Source organism: Daphnia magna, linkage group LG1 (assembly GCF_020631705.1).
Source record: "Daphnia magna isolate NIES linkage group LG1, ASM2063170v1.1, whole genome shotgun sequence".
Classification (NCBI taxonomy): domain Eukaryota; kingdom Metazoa; phylum Arthropoda; class Branchiopoda; order Diplostraca; family Daphniidae; genus Daphnia; species Daphnia magna.
The window spans coordinates 4300280-4315691 of record NC_059182.1 but is presented as its reverse complement, the minus strand read 5'-3'; the positions used below and the strand labels follow the sequence as shown (position 1 = coordinate 4315691).

The following is a 15412-nucleotide window of genomic DNA, read 5'->3' as shown; positions in this document are numbered from 1 at the left end:
TATACTATTATTAAAACGGAGTAAAATGTTAAGTCAATCCCGACCTATTATGGACACGGGCTAATGTGTATATGAGATGTGAGGATTTATGTTCCAATGAAACGTATCAAAATATCGAATATAAGGGCAAGGATTATAGAATTAAAGGGCCCTGTGTTTAAGAAAAATACATTAAATCACAACAACTTTTACAATATTTTTGATACTTGACCTAAAACAGGTACAGCAGAAAAGAGATAACATTTAATGAAATTCATCATAGCCTATGCTTAAATTGAAATAGTTTGAAATCAAATGAAGTATTTTTTAAAAATGTCGTCGCTCTTTTAGGAATTTGGAATAGCTTTCGGTCATTTAAACGTTTTAAAAGTGATCTCTTTAGTCTAACGTATACATCAATGAAATTGAAATACATTTTCGGGGCTGTCATTGTCTTAGATGAAAACGCTTAGAATGCATTCATCTTCAAAATGCGGGTTACAAACAACGGCTGTAAACTGAATTTTTGTTTTGTACGATGAACAGGTAGAGACTATTTTAAAAAAAAAAAAAATATGCTTCTAAGCGCGAAAAGGGAAAGGGTTTATTGCAGTAACCAATCAATGTCCACGGCGACTGTGAGACATTTGTGAAAGTAACTTTGAACCCCCTCCCCCCATTTTACTCGTCGCTATATTCAAACTAGGTCAATTTTCTATTCATTTCACCTTTTTGGATGGGTTTCCGTACTTCACGATGGGGCAATTGATGCAGATGTCCAAGGTCATCTAGGGCCATCTTCCAGTATAAAAACCAGCCCTGATTTCAAGTTCGACACACACTTGCACTCCAGCAACTCGACTTCCAACAACTTCAACTCAAAATGAATTCTTTCAAAACTGTAAGTAAATTTCAATTGAATTAATTTTCTATGACATTTAAAAACCAATTTACCTAAGGAATGCTTCCACTTTGTGTCTGTTCCACTGTATAAACTTTGATCAATTTTCCAAAATTTGTCTTTCTCTTTTTTACAGATCGTTGCTTTGTGCGTTGTTATGGCAGCAACTTGCTCCGGTGCATACAGGACGCCGTACGTTTTACTTTTTTAAAATTCTATCATTTAGAAATCTAAAACAATTCGTACGTTTTTTAAAAATTGGGTTTAGATCATGGGCAACCCAGCCGGCAGCCGTCCCCGCTCCAGCACCTCACGCAGGATATGGTAACAAAGTGTGGGGTAACAGCAACGTCGTAGCTACTCCGGTGGCAATTCCGCAGACGTACAGCGCCCCTACCCCAGTCCAGGAAGCTCCAGTTGCTCCCGCACCAACCCAGCATTCATTCCCGACGACCACCCAACAGATCTGCACTTGCGTTGCCGTTCCAGCTGGATCCACCGGTGCATCCGTCGCCACCACCGCTCCTCTCGATAGACCCCAACAGGCTGCCCAACAGACTTATTCTGCTCCCGATGTTGCACCTGCTCCCGCTTTTGCCCAGCAAACCGTCTTCCACCCTGCTTCCCAACATTCTGGTTATTAAAAAAAGAAATGAATCTCATCTTTCGATCTCTTCGTTTTGTACCTTATGGTTGACGTGAAACGTTGTGTTGTACTAAACGTTGTCTGTGAGCTGGGTACCTTTCTATAAAAAAAAAATAATAAAAATTATCGCATGAAAAAATTGTCTTTGTTTATCCTTTAGCACTAAAGTTACGAAGCACGTAATTAAAATTTGAAAGGAAAATGATGAGATAAACATATAGAAAAATGATAAAAGCTACCTTTAGAACTTGTAACTAATAATAACACCAAAACAAGCCGGACAAAGGTGAACAAAATATCTATACATACCATCTTTATGATACGCTTCTGAAACGGATTGCTTAGACAAATAATGTTTCACGCTATAGTTTGAGCCATGTTTTTTTGGTCACTTATCTCAAATAATCATTTGATTTGTGAAGAAATGGCATCACATTTACGGGTAAACATTTCGGTACTGCCAGTAATTAAACGACTACTTATGCAATATCGCTCAAGTGCGTTGATTGCATAACTAGAAGCCATGGAATGTGAAGATTAAACGTGACGTTTTAATCAAAATTGGACTTGGAAACACAGGCGAAATCACTAAATTACAGAATACCAGGAATGGCTTCGTGCATTAGTCAATGGCATACGAAACATTTTTCAAGCAAATAGGAAACGATTTCGCTTGGCAAATTATCAAAATCAGAAATGACTTTGATATTTGCAAAAACAAAATATTCGGAAAAAGAAATAATATTTGTTACGGATTTCATGAGAACTTGGGTGTATAAGCTCTTCAGAAGGTTTTTCGTTTGACTGCTGGGACATCGGTACTGGGAAAACCCAAAATATTTCCCCTTTTCAACACGGTAACAAACTGGGATTCAAACTGCGTTTAAGGCGAGTAATTTCTACGCAAATAGAAGTAAAAAATCGTCGCACAACCGCATCAGTTAATATTTTTCATTTTTACACATATCTACCCAATGATAAAATTCTACTGCATGGCTGAAGGTCGTGCAATCCGGCTATCGATAAACAGACGGGCAAATAGCACCAAAAATGGATTGAAATGAAACGAAAATAAACGAATTGAAATATGCTTTTTTCGCTTGAACTTTGATCAAAATGCTGGTATTTTTGGATCCAAATTTAGACTATTGTGGGACGACTGGGCTAGGTAGACAATGATGAAACATGTTACGTATCGGATTAGTTTGTCAGCTGATAAAGCTATGCTGTCACTTATACATTGACTATAAATACCCCATAATTAGAACGGACCCGTCCAAAGTATTAAGATAAAGTTCTATTTTTAGCTCGAGGCGGGACAACTTCACGAACAGAACTTTGGTTATTGACATCAGCCTTTGCTGTTCAATTTTTTGGCCTATTATGAACACATTTATCACCTAGATGCACGATTACGTAAGATTTTAAAAATCTTTAGTGCGATCGAACTACTCGGTGAACCTGAATTAAAAACTGGAAAAAAAAAGAAACTGATTAGCTGATGTAACTTGCTATTTCATAGAGGGAAGAACTAGGACAGGAAAGCTGGGCATATCTGTAAAACAACACCAAAGTCCCATCATGGTCATGTATGGTTTCACTTTTAATTATTCAGGCCAATAGATTGCCACATTGACACTGGAAATAAAGGCTTTACATGCCATTCAAAGAAAACCTGTGAATCTACTATTTCTCTATGCATTAGTTAATGTAAATCCAAGAATCATTAATAGAGATGATAAGTTCAACTTAATTCTCACTACACATTTAAGTAGACATGTTTGCAAATCAAAATATTAGTTGAACAGCATAAGTACTAATCAGCAATATGATGCCTAAAAGGCTGCTACTATTTCAAATGATGGTTTTACCTTAAATCATTTTGTGTTGGCATCCTTGATTTGAACTCGAACAAGTAACAGATAGAATTTACTATGTTGGTTAGGTGGATCTCTGTGAAACTAGTACTCAAGACTGTGGGTCTGCATTTACTGGTAAACATTACTGATTGGGAGCTAAAAGTCACAGAAGGTTAAAATTAAAACTTACACCACAGGGCTTAGCTAACACGGTCTAGTTCATCCTTGAAGTTGCTGATAAATTCTCCTTTGTGTAATTCCTAAAAACTTCATCATTGTAAACTTTTCCTCTCCTTGAATGACCTGAATAAGTGAGTGCTTTCATATTAGGCTTTTCTACGTGCAAAGCATAATCAAGGTCTCATGAAATGCGTGCAAAAATCATCACAGCGATTTTCATGTCAGCGACATATTTGTTTGCATATGACCGAGCTAGTAACTAAGCAAAAAAGAACCGGTAACTAAGCACGTGACTTCCGCTTTGGTCAGGTAACCTTGGGTATAGAGGGTCAAAATATGACCTCTTATGAACTAAGGCCAACATTTTTCGTCATTAAATACAAACAAGTCTAGCGTTTAAATTGCTGATAGTAGCACCTCGCATGCACAACATTACATATAGTTATAACATAAAAATATGAATACCATACGCAATCAAATTATATTCTTTATTATTAGTTACCAGTTTGTTCCTTAGTTACCTATCGGCCATTGCAAAAACCCGCATGTCGCCAACGCAAATAATCCCTGTAAATACTTCATATGAATCGATTCTTAGATCGTCTGTGGTTATAAATCGATAAATAAAACATGGATATGAGAATACCTTAAAATATTTTGATTTATCCCGTAATTACAACGTAATTAGAATTTTGGTAAATTTGGTGTGTCGAGAAGCTATCAGGTTTAACAGTTGAATATGTCCCAAATGTCTTATGTAACTCTAGTTTCCGTTGGAGTCTCTCAGAGCTTTGGAAATGCGTCCTTAGATGGCGTTTCTTGATATGTTTACATACTGAGACAGGGCTTTTTTTCCTTGGGCACCAATGTAGCGAGTTGGGTTGGTTTTCGTTATTAACAGTGTAGTGTGTGGTTGCAGGCTTTTGACGATTTAGTCTGATGGGAGATTTTGAACCGGTCGGGTTATTTAAATAAAAGTACGGATTGGAGAAAGTACTATCCGTGTCTTAAAACGGGACTCACTTAGTCGGTAGGCGAATTGGAAAAGTGTTTCAGTGTTCTATTTCGTGCATTCATCATGGGTGAAATCGATCTCGAATATGAGTGCCATAAACAAAGTACTTCCACATCAACAAAGTCCTGCGTGAATCGAGCATCTTTCATCTTCATGGCGAACTTCGAAAATTTTTTCTTGAGGTTGGTGACTCGTTCTTACGTCATTTGGGTTTTCTTGACTTGCACAATTGTTTGGCCTTGAATAATTTTGTGGTCGTTAAAGTAGAAACGCCATCTCATACGTGCAATCGACTGTAGTAAAACCTATTATTCGCACATCACGGACTTTTACTATTTCAAGGCTAGTCTTTACGTCGTCTGCTAAAATTGCACTAAATACCAAACCGGAATGGTTTTTAGAATGTTTTAGTTACAAGACAACTAATTTCACTTCTTCTGGCAAATGCGTTTGACCGGTTTCGCGTACCTGGAGATCGAAGAAAGATTATGGGTTGCGCTATGATACTAACCTGTAATGTATTGCTCATTTGCAAAACGTGATTGTCATTTGCGTCGTTTTGATTATCATCACACGTGTGCCAGAAGAACCCTGTGACATCGTATTATCAGTGTTTGACCCTTGGAGTTGTACGTTTTAATACCTTTTTGCTCATGTGTCTGTCTAGGCTAAAGTTCGAATTCTCCGACATCAAGTCAGAAAATTATTAATTTTCGGTTCGAGTGCACTCTTATACGTGAAATAATCACGAATGAGAAATGAAAAATGTACCAACGTGCCATGAAAAATCGGCTTAGTAGTGCGCTGTAGAAATCATTCAAACAATACGTTATGAAACTAGTTTTCTGGGTTCATTGAAACGAGAAAGTTTCAATATTTGATTACAGATTTGTATCCCGAGTAGGTCGCCAGTCTTCGCATATAACGTTTATCTGAAAACGTGTTTACATAAAGTTTTATCGGGATAATGAACTTGCGTATTTTCACAGTCGGATTTATGCAACGATCTAGTAGCAGTGTAAATGTATAGTCAAGGCTGTTGACCATCCCCTGGCAAAGAAAAACTTTTAATTTTGGTCTTCACGTGATGGCGATTTTGTTTCAATAAAAATTATTTAAATATTTTTACCACTTAACAAATTAATCAACAATTCTCATCTTGGTAGATGGGGAATCACTGTAGCCAAAAATCCATGGACCTACATCGTTGCAAGTGTTGTGATAGCTGCTACGTGTTCCATTGGTCTGCTGAATTTCACGGCTGAAAACAGACCCACGAAGCTTTGGATTCCACAAGATTCCGGTTTCGTACAAAATAGCGAATGGCTCCAAGAGAATTTCCCCAACGAGATTCGCCTCCAGTCTTGGGTCGTAGTCGACGATAATGTATTGAGGCCTGAAGTCCTTTTATGGGTAATTATCATATTTTTACACACATCTCGATTTTCAAATGCTCATTTATTAAAATGTTTTTGTGTCAACTGGTAGATGCTGGAACTTCATGATAACATAACAGCCGTTTCCTCAGCGAGTGGATATCAATGGAGGGACGTTTGCTTCAAGTAAAATTTTTTAAAATAACAGCGAAGGATTTGAGGATGCGTGAATGCTTGTTTAATCAAATGGTTTATTTCTAAAGGGTACCAGTTGTAACCGAACAGCAGACTAACCAACGAAGGAAGCGACAATTAAATATCAGTGAAAACGACCCGTTCGATTTTGAAGATTTCAATTTTGACGGGTTTGACGCCAACTTCGAAGAAATGCCATCGTCATCCATCGATCCAGATTTCGAACCAGCTATCGACCTTCCAACGGGTAAAATTTGGCATTAAATTAACCATTCCGTCTTTGGGTTCACGACTAATCTGTACTTCCCCGGCTTAGGTATATTTTGTGATATCGTTGAAGGACTGGAAGAAGCTTGTTTAGAGAATAATATCCTAGACATTTGGAATTATAAAAAGGAAGTTATCAGTAAACTTTCTAGGGAGGATATCATCAATACGATCAACACTGTTCAGAAGAGTAATCTCACCAGGGTCCAGTACAGCAGTCTTCTTGGTCAAGTACGATTTTCCTCCTATCAGTTTTATATTGCCTAGCTTTTATTTCATTTGCGGTGTAATTCGACCTTAGCCTCGTTTCAATGAAACGGGCCATATCGTTTCGGCTGGATCGCTGCTCGTCCAATTGTTCTCTCGCGTCAATTACTCTTTAATCGCAAATGACGTCACCGACAATGACGCCGGAACGGGTGAAGTGGTGAGTGGATTTATTATGCACTTTATTTACTTGGTCAAATGAAAAAGGCGTTTTCTTTTTAGGTGGATCCGATTAATCTTGAATGGGAAAAAGCCTTCGTAAATTTGCTTCACAATTTCACGAGCCCACCCAACAGTTCAAAGCTGTATTATATGGCTGCCAGAAGGTATAAGACTAAAGTTTAATTTGTTTTCGATGACTCACTAATATGTTCTTATAACTCATTTAGTTTTGGCGATATTAGTTCTGCTACGATCCTTGGCGATGTTCGACTCCTGGCTGCTGGCATTTGTGTGGTCTTTATTTACGTCCAGTTGATGCTCGGGAAATTTAACTTGGTTGAACAAAGGGTAGAAAAAAAAAATAGCCTATCGTGTTAGCCGCCGTTTGCTTTGTCTAATTCTTTTTATTCTTACAATCTAGGCATTTTTGTCCTTAACTGGAATAGCCTCTGTTGCTATGGCCATCGTAGTTAGTTACGGACTGTGTTCTGCATTTGGGGTATTTTACGGACCAGTACATTCCATCTTACCATTTCTGTTGCTGGGTATTGGAATTGACGACATGTTCGTTATTGTTCAATGCTGGAGCAACTTGAACAAGGAAGAAATGAAAAGGTCATTACCAGTTCGCATTGGAATAACTATGAAACACGCAGGAGTTAGTATCACTATTACCTCAGTCACTGACTTCGCCGCCTTCGCTGTTGGAGCTACCACTGTAATTATTAAGCATGCAATTCTGGTAGTGGCTTTAATTAACCGTGACATTCCAACTACAGGTTTTACCGTCCCTGAGATCGTTTTGCATTTATTCTGCTGTCGGAATTTTAGCGACTTACGTTTTCCAGGCATCCTTTTTTGTTGCATGGTTGACATTGGATCAAAAGTAATATTTTAAAAATCTATTGATAAAGCATTATCAATAAGCCCTTAACCTTATTTACTTTACGCAGACGAATCGAAAGTCATCGCGATGGTATGATTCCCTGTTTCGTCCATCGGAACTGGAAACCCAGTAGTCTGTCGAGGATAGAACCTCTACAATTGTTTTTCAGTCGATTTTTAGCGAAATATCTGTTCAAGTGGCCGGCCAAGGTACTTCCGAAATTAATGACATGAGCACCAAGTTGACCTAATTACTCATCTGTTTTTCCCATTCACCAACGACAGGTTTTCATTTTGGTCCTTGCCGCTTTTCTGTTCGGTATCAATACCTGGGGCTCTGTCCTAATGCGTCAAGAGTTCAATCCGCTTTGGTTCATTCCTACTTCAACATATCTATCTCAATACTTTTCCGTCATTGAAAGCCATTTTCCAGACAACGGTCAAATGGCGTCGATTTACATTCAGACGACAAACTTGTCCAGCAACTTGGACCGCCTGGATGCATTAATTGATACTGTAAGGAACGAAACAAATATCGTGAGCCAAGTGGACGACTGGTTTGGTGGGTTCAAGGAGTTTACAGCAAAGCGTCACGCTATTGGTAAGCCAAACAGATCGCCGAACAAGTTCCCAAGGGCATTATAATTCTAATACTTTCACTTATCAGACTGGATGAATCAGAATATGACAGACGAACAATTTTCAACTTACTTGAAGAACTATCTGTTTACCCAGAAGGGCGCAAAGTTTCGTAGAAATTTCAAATTTGAAGATCCTTTACAGTGCAGATCAGCCATCGCACCACCGATATCGGTATGGTTCGTGATATTCACTTTCTATCACTAATGGATATATTGTTGGTTTTCTTTGAACAAACAGATTACGAATTTTGATTTCGTCTTTCGTCCGTTTTCTGGGCGAGAAGAACACATTCCTGCTATGAGACGGATAAAAGACATTGCGGAAGATTTTTCGCAGCAATTTGGAAGCCAAGTTTTTGCCTCAGCTCGCATATTTTCTTCTTGGGAAACAGACGAAGTAACTGTTAATGTCAATCTCCATGCAATAATTTGAATTTATAATTTTTATTTGCTTCTTTCAGGTTATCATGGAAGAACTTTATCGGAACTTGGCAATAGCCATGGTCTGCGTCTTCATCACAACTTTTATTCTGATCGCAAATTTGTTTGCATGTGTCCTGGTACTTCTTTGCGTCGTCTTAACTTTGGTAGTATTATTTGTTGCCATAATTTGGTAGAAATGGATTGTTAAATTCCCTCGTTATATTTTAGGTATGCGTGAATGGGACGATGCATTTTTGGGGACTCACAATTGATACCGTATCCTGCATAAACTTGGTGTTGGCCATCGGGCTGTGCGTCGATTATGCTGCACATGTCGCACATACGTTCATGACAAAAACAGGCACCAGGAATGAACGTGCTGCAGCAACGGTTTCCTCTATTGGTCCAGCAGTTTTTCACGGAGGTTTCAGCACGTTTTTGGCCTTCATATTCCTCGCCAACTCCGATTCTCATGTTTTCATCACTTTTTTTAAGGTTACCTGAAGTTTTATTGTTATGCGTACTACTACTGTTTCGCCAGTGTTAAACTAACTAACATTCTTTTCAGATATTCGTTCTTGTTGTCGCCTATGGACTGTTCCACGGATTGCTTTTCTTCCCTGTAATTCTTTCCCTAATCGGTCCACCGCCTTTCGATTTGGATCGTCCGCCAAACCTTGAAGACAAGGCAGTCACCGCCGAAGAACTTGAACCACAATTAACTCATCGAGAAAAGTCAGCAATTGTGGGAGTTCTGAAGGAAGAAGTTGCTATTAAGAAAATCATAGACATGGATTGTCGACTCTGAATGAAAATGTCCGTTTTATTTATTTATATTTACGAGTGAAAACAAATTGAGATTAGGCCAATTCACCTGTGATTGAGACGAAAATTAAAAAGTCCCGATCGCCATTTGTAAAGTACGATTGATCTTTACTTACGAAATGTACGTAGGTATTCGATGGATGAATTTTGCCGTAGATTCGCCGCCCAACTTAATACGTCTGTCTTAATCGCATATCACTTCTCATTGAATATTAAGTTTTTTTGAAGTTGTTTACATTTATACATTTACGTATAAGCGTCACTTTATATTGTCGTGTAACTTTATTGCCACAAATTTATAAGCCACTTGCACTGCTTTACCAACCGTGTGGTGGATTACCCAAATCTGTGGGAATGACTGTTGCGATAACTGTTCCCTAAATCTGTTCACTTGTGTACGTGACGCATAAATAAAATCACCACTGATAATTCTGTTGTTTGTTTTTTTCTTCATTCATTTAATCTTGGAAACGCAATATGAAAATAGTTTTCAATAAAACAAACCATGCGTAATACGACTACATGAAAAAGCTTAATACATCTCTTTCCCGGTAATTTGACTAGCAAAAAGCTCATAACTAGTCCGATCGATGTAGGATGGTGGCCTGGAAAGAAGATTTAAGTGCAAAGGTGTATCGATTAGAAAGTAAAGTTTCCAAGAATCAGCGTCGCGCGCAGCTAGTCCAACGATTTCTGAAAAGGCATCGATTATGAGTTCCAAGATGGCGAAATCTGTTCTTGTCATGCAAGTTATTGTTGCTTCGTTGTATTTGTTTGCCTCATTGAATTGTTTAGATACATCCACGCTTGCGGCCAACCTGATTGAAACTGAAAAAAACAATTCAACAAGCGGGTAAATTTATCGTTCCCATGTTCTCTGTATCAGCCCGCCAGGTGGCGTCCAATTTTATAATCCAAGTATAGGAAATCGGAAAGAGAAGTAAACATTTAGGTTATTTCATGTCTTTGCCTGAATTGCATCTAACTAGTTCTTACTAAAACCAAATATCACAAACCAGAAGCATAGTGAATCACCACAATTGCTAGCCAATGGATACTGTCTCTTTCAGTCGTCTGCATACATTTATCAGTATCTAAACAGGGACTTGATCGCCTAATTAGTTTCAATTTAATAACCATTAGGCAAACTACTGAACGCCGGGGTAATACCAAACCCATGCTCATTTCAACATCTGCGGTCTTTCATAACAACAATGAAACAAACTCGTCCTCCGTATGGAATCTGGCTCATTATTCGACCATTGGTGTGGATCATCGCGATCACCTCTCTTCAGGGCCCACTCTACTAGCAATCACCATCTTTGTAGGATTTACACTTTCGGGACTGTTTCTTCTTTGGAGAAGATATCGTTACGCGAATAGGTTTATAGCTTATATCAATCATATGTGTGTATGTGTGTACGTGTGGCTTACTCTAATTTGCAAATATCAGAGAGGTGATTTGCCACTACACCACGCTAAACCAAGAAGTCACTCTTTCGGCGAATGATATCCTATCGGTTGAGACCACTGACGACCACGAATTTCATCTCGATATGAGTGATGATACATCGGCAAGCAGCAGCGATGACGAGGTAATTTAACCCCTGCAAATATTTAGCTCCCACCATTTTTTAAAGAATTGTTCGATGGGGTTTTAGGAACTGCTTCGGTAACGGTGTTCTACACAGTCGGTTGCCAACTGCTCTGACCTCTTCGTCATTGAATTTTATTTTGGTTTATTTAAAAAAAAATCTAGTTCACCATGCACGGTTTTTGTTAAGACCGTAAATTGTATTTTGTTATTTAAGTTGAAATAAAACTTATTTTAATTTTAGCCCATATAATGGAGTTTATAGCGAATTGGCATTGGTGTTGTAAAAATCAAGTTTTAATTTTGATAAAAAAGGCCAAACGGATCTTTTTCGTCTGCGTTTATTTCGGTAAGCATTCTGTAGAGCCATCGATTATCTTCTACCTACAGCCATACATCAGGTTTTAATACTTCTTGAAATAAAATAATCTTAAAAGTATTTTAACAAATTCAGAATTTGACCAAACACAAATTCTGGAGATCGAACATAATATCGCTGTTTATAAGCCTTTCAAAATGAATATTAAGGGAACTTAAAATCATTTTTGCATAAGACCACCGCTTGGAGCGCTGAGAACAGCCCTTTTTATACCTTCCTAGAAATGAAGCAGTTAGCTGGCCTTTCTTTACCAGAGAAAGACTGTGATCAGGTCTTTTTCGTCCACCATATTGCGAGTTGAGAAAATCAGCCGAAAAAATGTTCAGCCGATCAGCAGCAATTATTCCACAATGGTTAGTTAACGTTCATTAAAATAATTTTATGAAATTCTACATAATAACTTGACTGCTTCCAGTGATAGAATCGGAAATTCTTGTATAATGTTTTAATCTTTAACACTTTTCAACCGGCATGTAGATCAATACAAATAGCGTTTTAATTCTTCGTTTGCAACAAGATGTTTAGTTCATTTCAATTAGGCAATGTTATTTGAATATAAAGGCATGTATCTTCCTTGCTTTAAGTTTCTGCTCTGCTTTGGTTTAGCAAATGGATGTGCTGGAACCATTACAGCCTATTGTATACAACTTCTTGACCACTATTTAACTTTCCATTTTTAGCAGCCAGCAGGTGCGTGGTATGGCTACCTTGAAGATGATCTCCATCCGACTCAAGTCGGTAAAGAACATCCAAAAGATCACCCAGTCCATGAAAATGGTATCTGCTGCCAAATACACCAAGGCTGAAAGGGAATTGAAATTAGCTCGCCCCTATGGAATTGGTGCCCAAGAGTTTTACAAGAAGGCTGAAGTCAAAGGTATTTGATGATTTATAAATATTTTGTAAGCAAAAGCTCATTTTCCCCTTATCTTTACTGTAGACGAGGAGGGTGAGAAGGGACAGCTGATCATCGCCGTTTCGTCGGATCGTGGTTTATGCGGAGCAGTGCACTCATCCATCGGTCGTATTGTAAAAACCGATATTGCCGCCAACCCAAACACCAAAGTAGTCATCGTTGGCGATAAAGTCCGAAACATTTTGCAAAGGTCAGGTCAAAATTTTCTTAAAGAAACATTTGGGAAAAGTATGCTAAATGTTTCTGACCAGGCTGTACGCAAAGAACATTGCCATGGTAGTTACTGAGGTAGGCCGTAAACCAGCCGTATTCGGTGACGCTGCTCTTGTTGCACAAAGCATCATCAACTCTGGTATTGAGTTCAGCAAAGGAAAAATCCTGTTCAACGCTTTCCGAACAGTCGTATCTTTCCGTACGACTGAAATGCCATTGTACAGTCAGAATGCCGTGGCTAATGCTTCCAAACTACCCGTTTACGACTCTTTGGACAGTGACGTCATCCAGTCCTACACCGAATTCTCACTGGCCTCGCTCCTGTTTTACAGCATGAAGGAGAATGCCACATCTGAACAATCCTCCCGTATGACTGCCATGGACAACGCCAGCAAAAACGCCGGTAACTTAATAGTTTTAAAATTCCCTCGTCTTCACATTTACTAATGTCATTTTTCCTACAAAGGTGAAATGATTGACAAACTGACGATGACATTCAACCGCACGCGTCAAGCTGTCATCACTCGCGAGTTGATTGAAATCATCTCCGGTGCCGCTGCCCTGGAAACCAAAAATTAGGGCAATCATTCTTAGAAAGACGAGTCGAAAAAACACATCGCTCATCATCCAACAGAGCAAGTTTTGTAGTAGAGTAAATAAGAAGAGATCGTTATACTATGCCTACGTCCCACACTGTAAAATGAAAGTTCCCCATGGTCATCTTCTATTGGTTGGTGAAATAATAAAAAAAAAAGCCATACGCCAAATTTTGTATGTGTATCATTCAAAGAATAATTTGAATTTACAAGGGAATAGAAAGACGGTTGACGAAAATTTATTCGACTCGTAACCTTTTAGGGATAGATATAACGTCTGGATTCGAAGGCTGTGTCTTCATTTGTTCCAGTTTTTTCTCACGATAAACTTGGACGTTATCGAACCAGCGCTTGAATAAGGGGTTTCAAATCCCCGTTGCAGGAATGGACGGCATCTAAAATAAAAATATTAACTAAAACGATAAAACTGAAAAAATTAATTCACTAATTACCTTGAATGATCTTGAGATGGTTGGCATTAGCTAACAAAGTTCCAATTACTGCAGATTCTCCAAGGGTGTATTGAAACGATTCGTCTTTTCCTAGAAACTCAATAGGGTTCGTAACACTGTCTGTTAAAACGTAAAGACTTCCCTCTTCGGTAAATGCAGTTTCTAAAGGCTGGGCTAGGAAATGTATCGTTTGCCGCTGAAATGTGGGCTCTTCGCCGTTAATTTTGAATAAGAATATAGTCTTAACTCTATGGAATTTCAAAACCATTAGTAACATTTTCAACATAAATTGTGACATACAATACCTATCCAGCAATACAGCTGCAATACACATGGATTCTGAGACTCTATGCACTACTACAGATCTGACCGCCTTGTCCATTTCTTCATCTGAAGGCTCCTTTAAATTCTCAGTGTGCAACAGCTTGCTATTTAAGTAATCCCACACCTTTAATGTTCCATCCTATCACAATTTTTTTCTAATTAGTCAATGCACAAAATAGATTGGTGAGGGTAAATACCTACACCAGAGCCTGAGAGTAACAAGTTTTGTCTGATAAAAGCCAAAGATGTGACAAACTCAGTATGCCCTAAGCAATAGCAATGAATGTTATATGCATTGGGCAGACAAGAAACTCTGATTTTTTCATCTCTTTCACTAGTAATGATGAATTTGTTGTCATCAGAAACTACCTACATTAAAAATCAACCAATCATGTATAAACATAAATCAGGATCACCAACAAAAGAGGAAAAACGCAAGAGCTGGACTGTCTTACCACATCTAACAGCATAGACAAATGTCCTAGAATTAGTTTTCCTTGGTCAGTTGGCGTGCTCAGAGAATAACAGAAGCAATCTCCAGCTTTGTCTAAGTGAATAGTGAGTTAAAGAACTGATTATCTACTGATTAACATTTATAACAAAAATAACCATACCAGCGACAAAAAGTTGAGTGCTGCCACTGTCAAATTTAATGGAAGATACTTTTCGGGCTGTCTTCCACTGTTTCATAACCTCCATAGTGGATAAATTCCAGACCGTCAGATTTTTATCTGATGTGCAGACAGCCAAAAATGAGGAACATGATGATAAAGCTAGGCAAGTACCCAAATTTAGATGAGAATAGTCTTCTGAATTAGTTTTCCTTGATAAAAATTGTTATTGACAAAACAATAAAAAAACAGAAGCATTCATTTACGAACTGCGAAATTGTCTCGGGTTCAGCGTTTTCCGTTTGTTGCTTTGGCTTAGCGTTTTCCGTTTGTTGCTTTGGTTTAGCGTTATTTGTATCGCTTTCCGACAAAGGGGGTATGGAGGCATATTTGAAAATGCCAGTCCTGTAAACCCGAGAATTTTAAAATGTACAAATTAATTAGCCAATGTATGATGATATTAAAACTTTACGTTGTGTCTATACACAACACGGAATCTTCAGATCCAATGGCAATATGATTTCCACGTGCGACGAAGGGAGCCATCGTTCAGCCGGTGTAACTAATGTCTGACACGCTGCAGACGAAAACACGAGCCAAGAGTGTACCAATGGATGACGGCGCCAACAGCGGGACCGATTTGAAATGTTTGTAACCACCCTCGTTGCTTCAAAAGTAGAAGGGTTTCGCAACTTTTATTTACTTT

At 38.4% G+C, this 15412-nt stretch overlaps 3 protein-coding genes across 3 annotated transcripts; 2 read left to right on the top strand and 1 right to left on the bottom strand.

Moving 5' to 3' along the window:
* The first annotated feature begins 807 nt into the window (after nucleotides 1–807).
* Nucleotides 808–1669, top strand: LOC116930265 (protein transport protein sec31). Its single transcript, XM_032937659.2, has 3 exons — nucleotides 808–880; nucleotides 1017–1072; nucleotides 1149–1669. Exons 1-3 carry the CDS (start codon nucleotides 863–865, stop codon nucleotides 1522–1524), a joined length of 450 nt encoding a protein of 149 aa, XP_032793550.2. The 5' UTR covers nucleotides 808–862; the 3' UTR covers nucleotides 1525–1669.
* Nucleotides 1670–4516: 2847 nt separating this feature from the next.
* On the top strand, nucleotides 4517–13490 carry LOC116930271 (protein patched homolog 2). Its single transcript, XM_045179559.1, has 24 exons — nucleotides 4517–4762; nucleotides 5747–5993; nucleotides 6069–6142; nucleotides 6220–6398; nucleotides 6468–6649; nucleotides 6720–6845; nucleotides 6908–7011; nucleotides 7075–7195; nucleotides 7269–7565; nucleotides 7627–7733; nucleotides 7801–7942; nucleotides 8018–8333; nucleotides 8400–8545; nucleotides 8612–8770; nucleotides 8835–8960; nucleotides 9025–9291; nucleotides 9365–9531; nucleotides 10765–11004; nucleotides 11075–11216; nucleotides 11283–11293; nucleotides 12275–12471; nucleotides 12535–12700; nucleotides 12762–13126; nucleotides 13190–13490. The coding sequence occupies exons 1-24, from the start codon at nucleotides 4644–4646 to the stop codon at nucleotides 13300–13302; spliced, it is 4113 nt and encodes a 1370-aa protein (XP_045035494.1). The 5' UTR covers nucleotides 4517–4643; the 3' UTR covers nucleotides 13303–13490.
* LOC116930268 (tRNA (guanine-N(7)-)-methyltransferase non-catalytic subunit wdr4) lies at nucleotides 13480–15338 on the bottom strand. Its single transcript, XM_032937662.2, is given in 9 exon segments — nucleotides 13480–13681; nucleotides 13683–13714; nucleotides 13772–14019; nucleotides 14077–14234; nucleotides 14297–14464; nucleotides 14551–14642; nucleotides 14710–14918; nucleotides 14977–15111; nucleotides 15179–15338. Coding segments are annotated over 9 exon segments (1239 nt in total). The 5' UTR covers nucleotides 15253–15338; the 3' UTR covers nucleotides 13480–13558.
* Between the last annotated feature and the right edge of the window lie 74 nt (nucleotides 15339–15412).

Bases quoted from the DNA above. Each gene is read 5' to 3' on its own strand.
- LOC116930265 (XM_032937659.2), top strand. The intron at 1,073-1,148 runs GTACGTTTTACT...AATTGGGTTTAG, and splicing joins TCCGGTGCATACAGGACGCC to ATCATGGGCAACCCAGCCGG.
- LOC116930271 (XM_045179559.1), top strand. From the start codon at position 4,644: ATGGGTGAAATCGATCTCGAATATGAGTGCCATAAACAAAGTACTTCC. The intron at 5,994-6,068 runs GTAATTATCATA...GTCAACTGGTAG, and splicing joins GGCCTGAAGTCCTTTTATGG to ATGCTGGAACTTCATGATAA. The intron at 7,012-7,074 runs GTATAAGACTAA...TAACTCATTTAG, and splicing joins TATTATATGGCTGCCAGAAG to TTTTGGCGATATTAGTTCTG.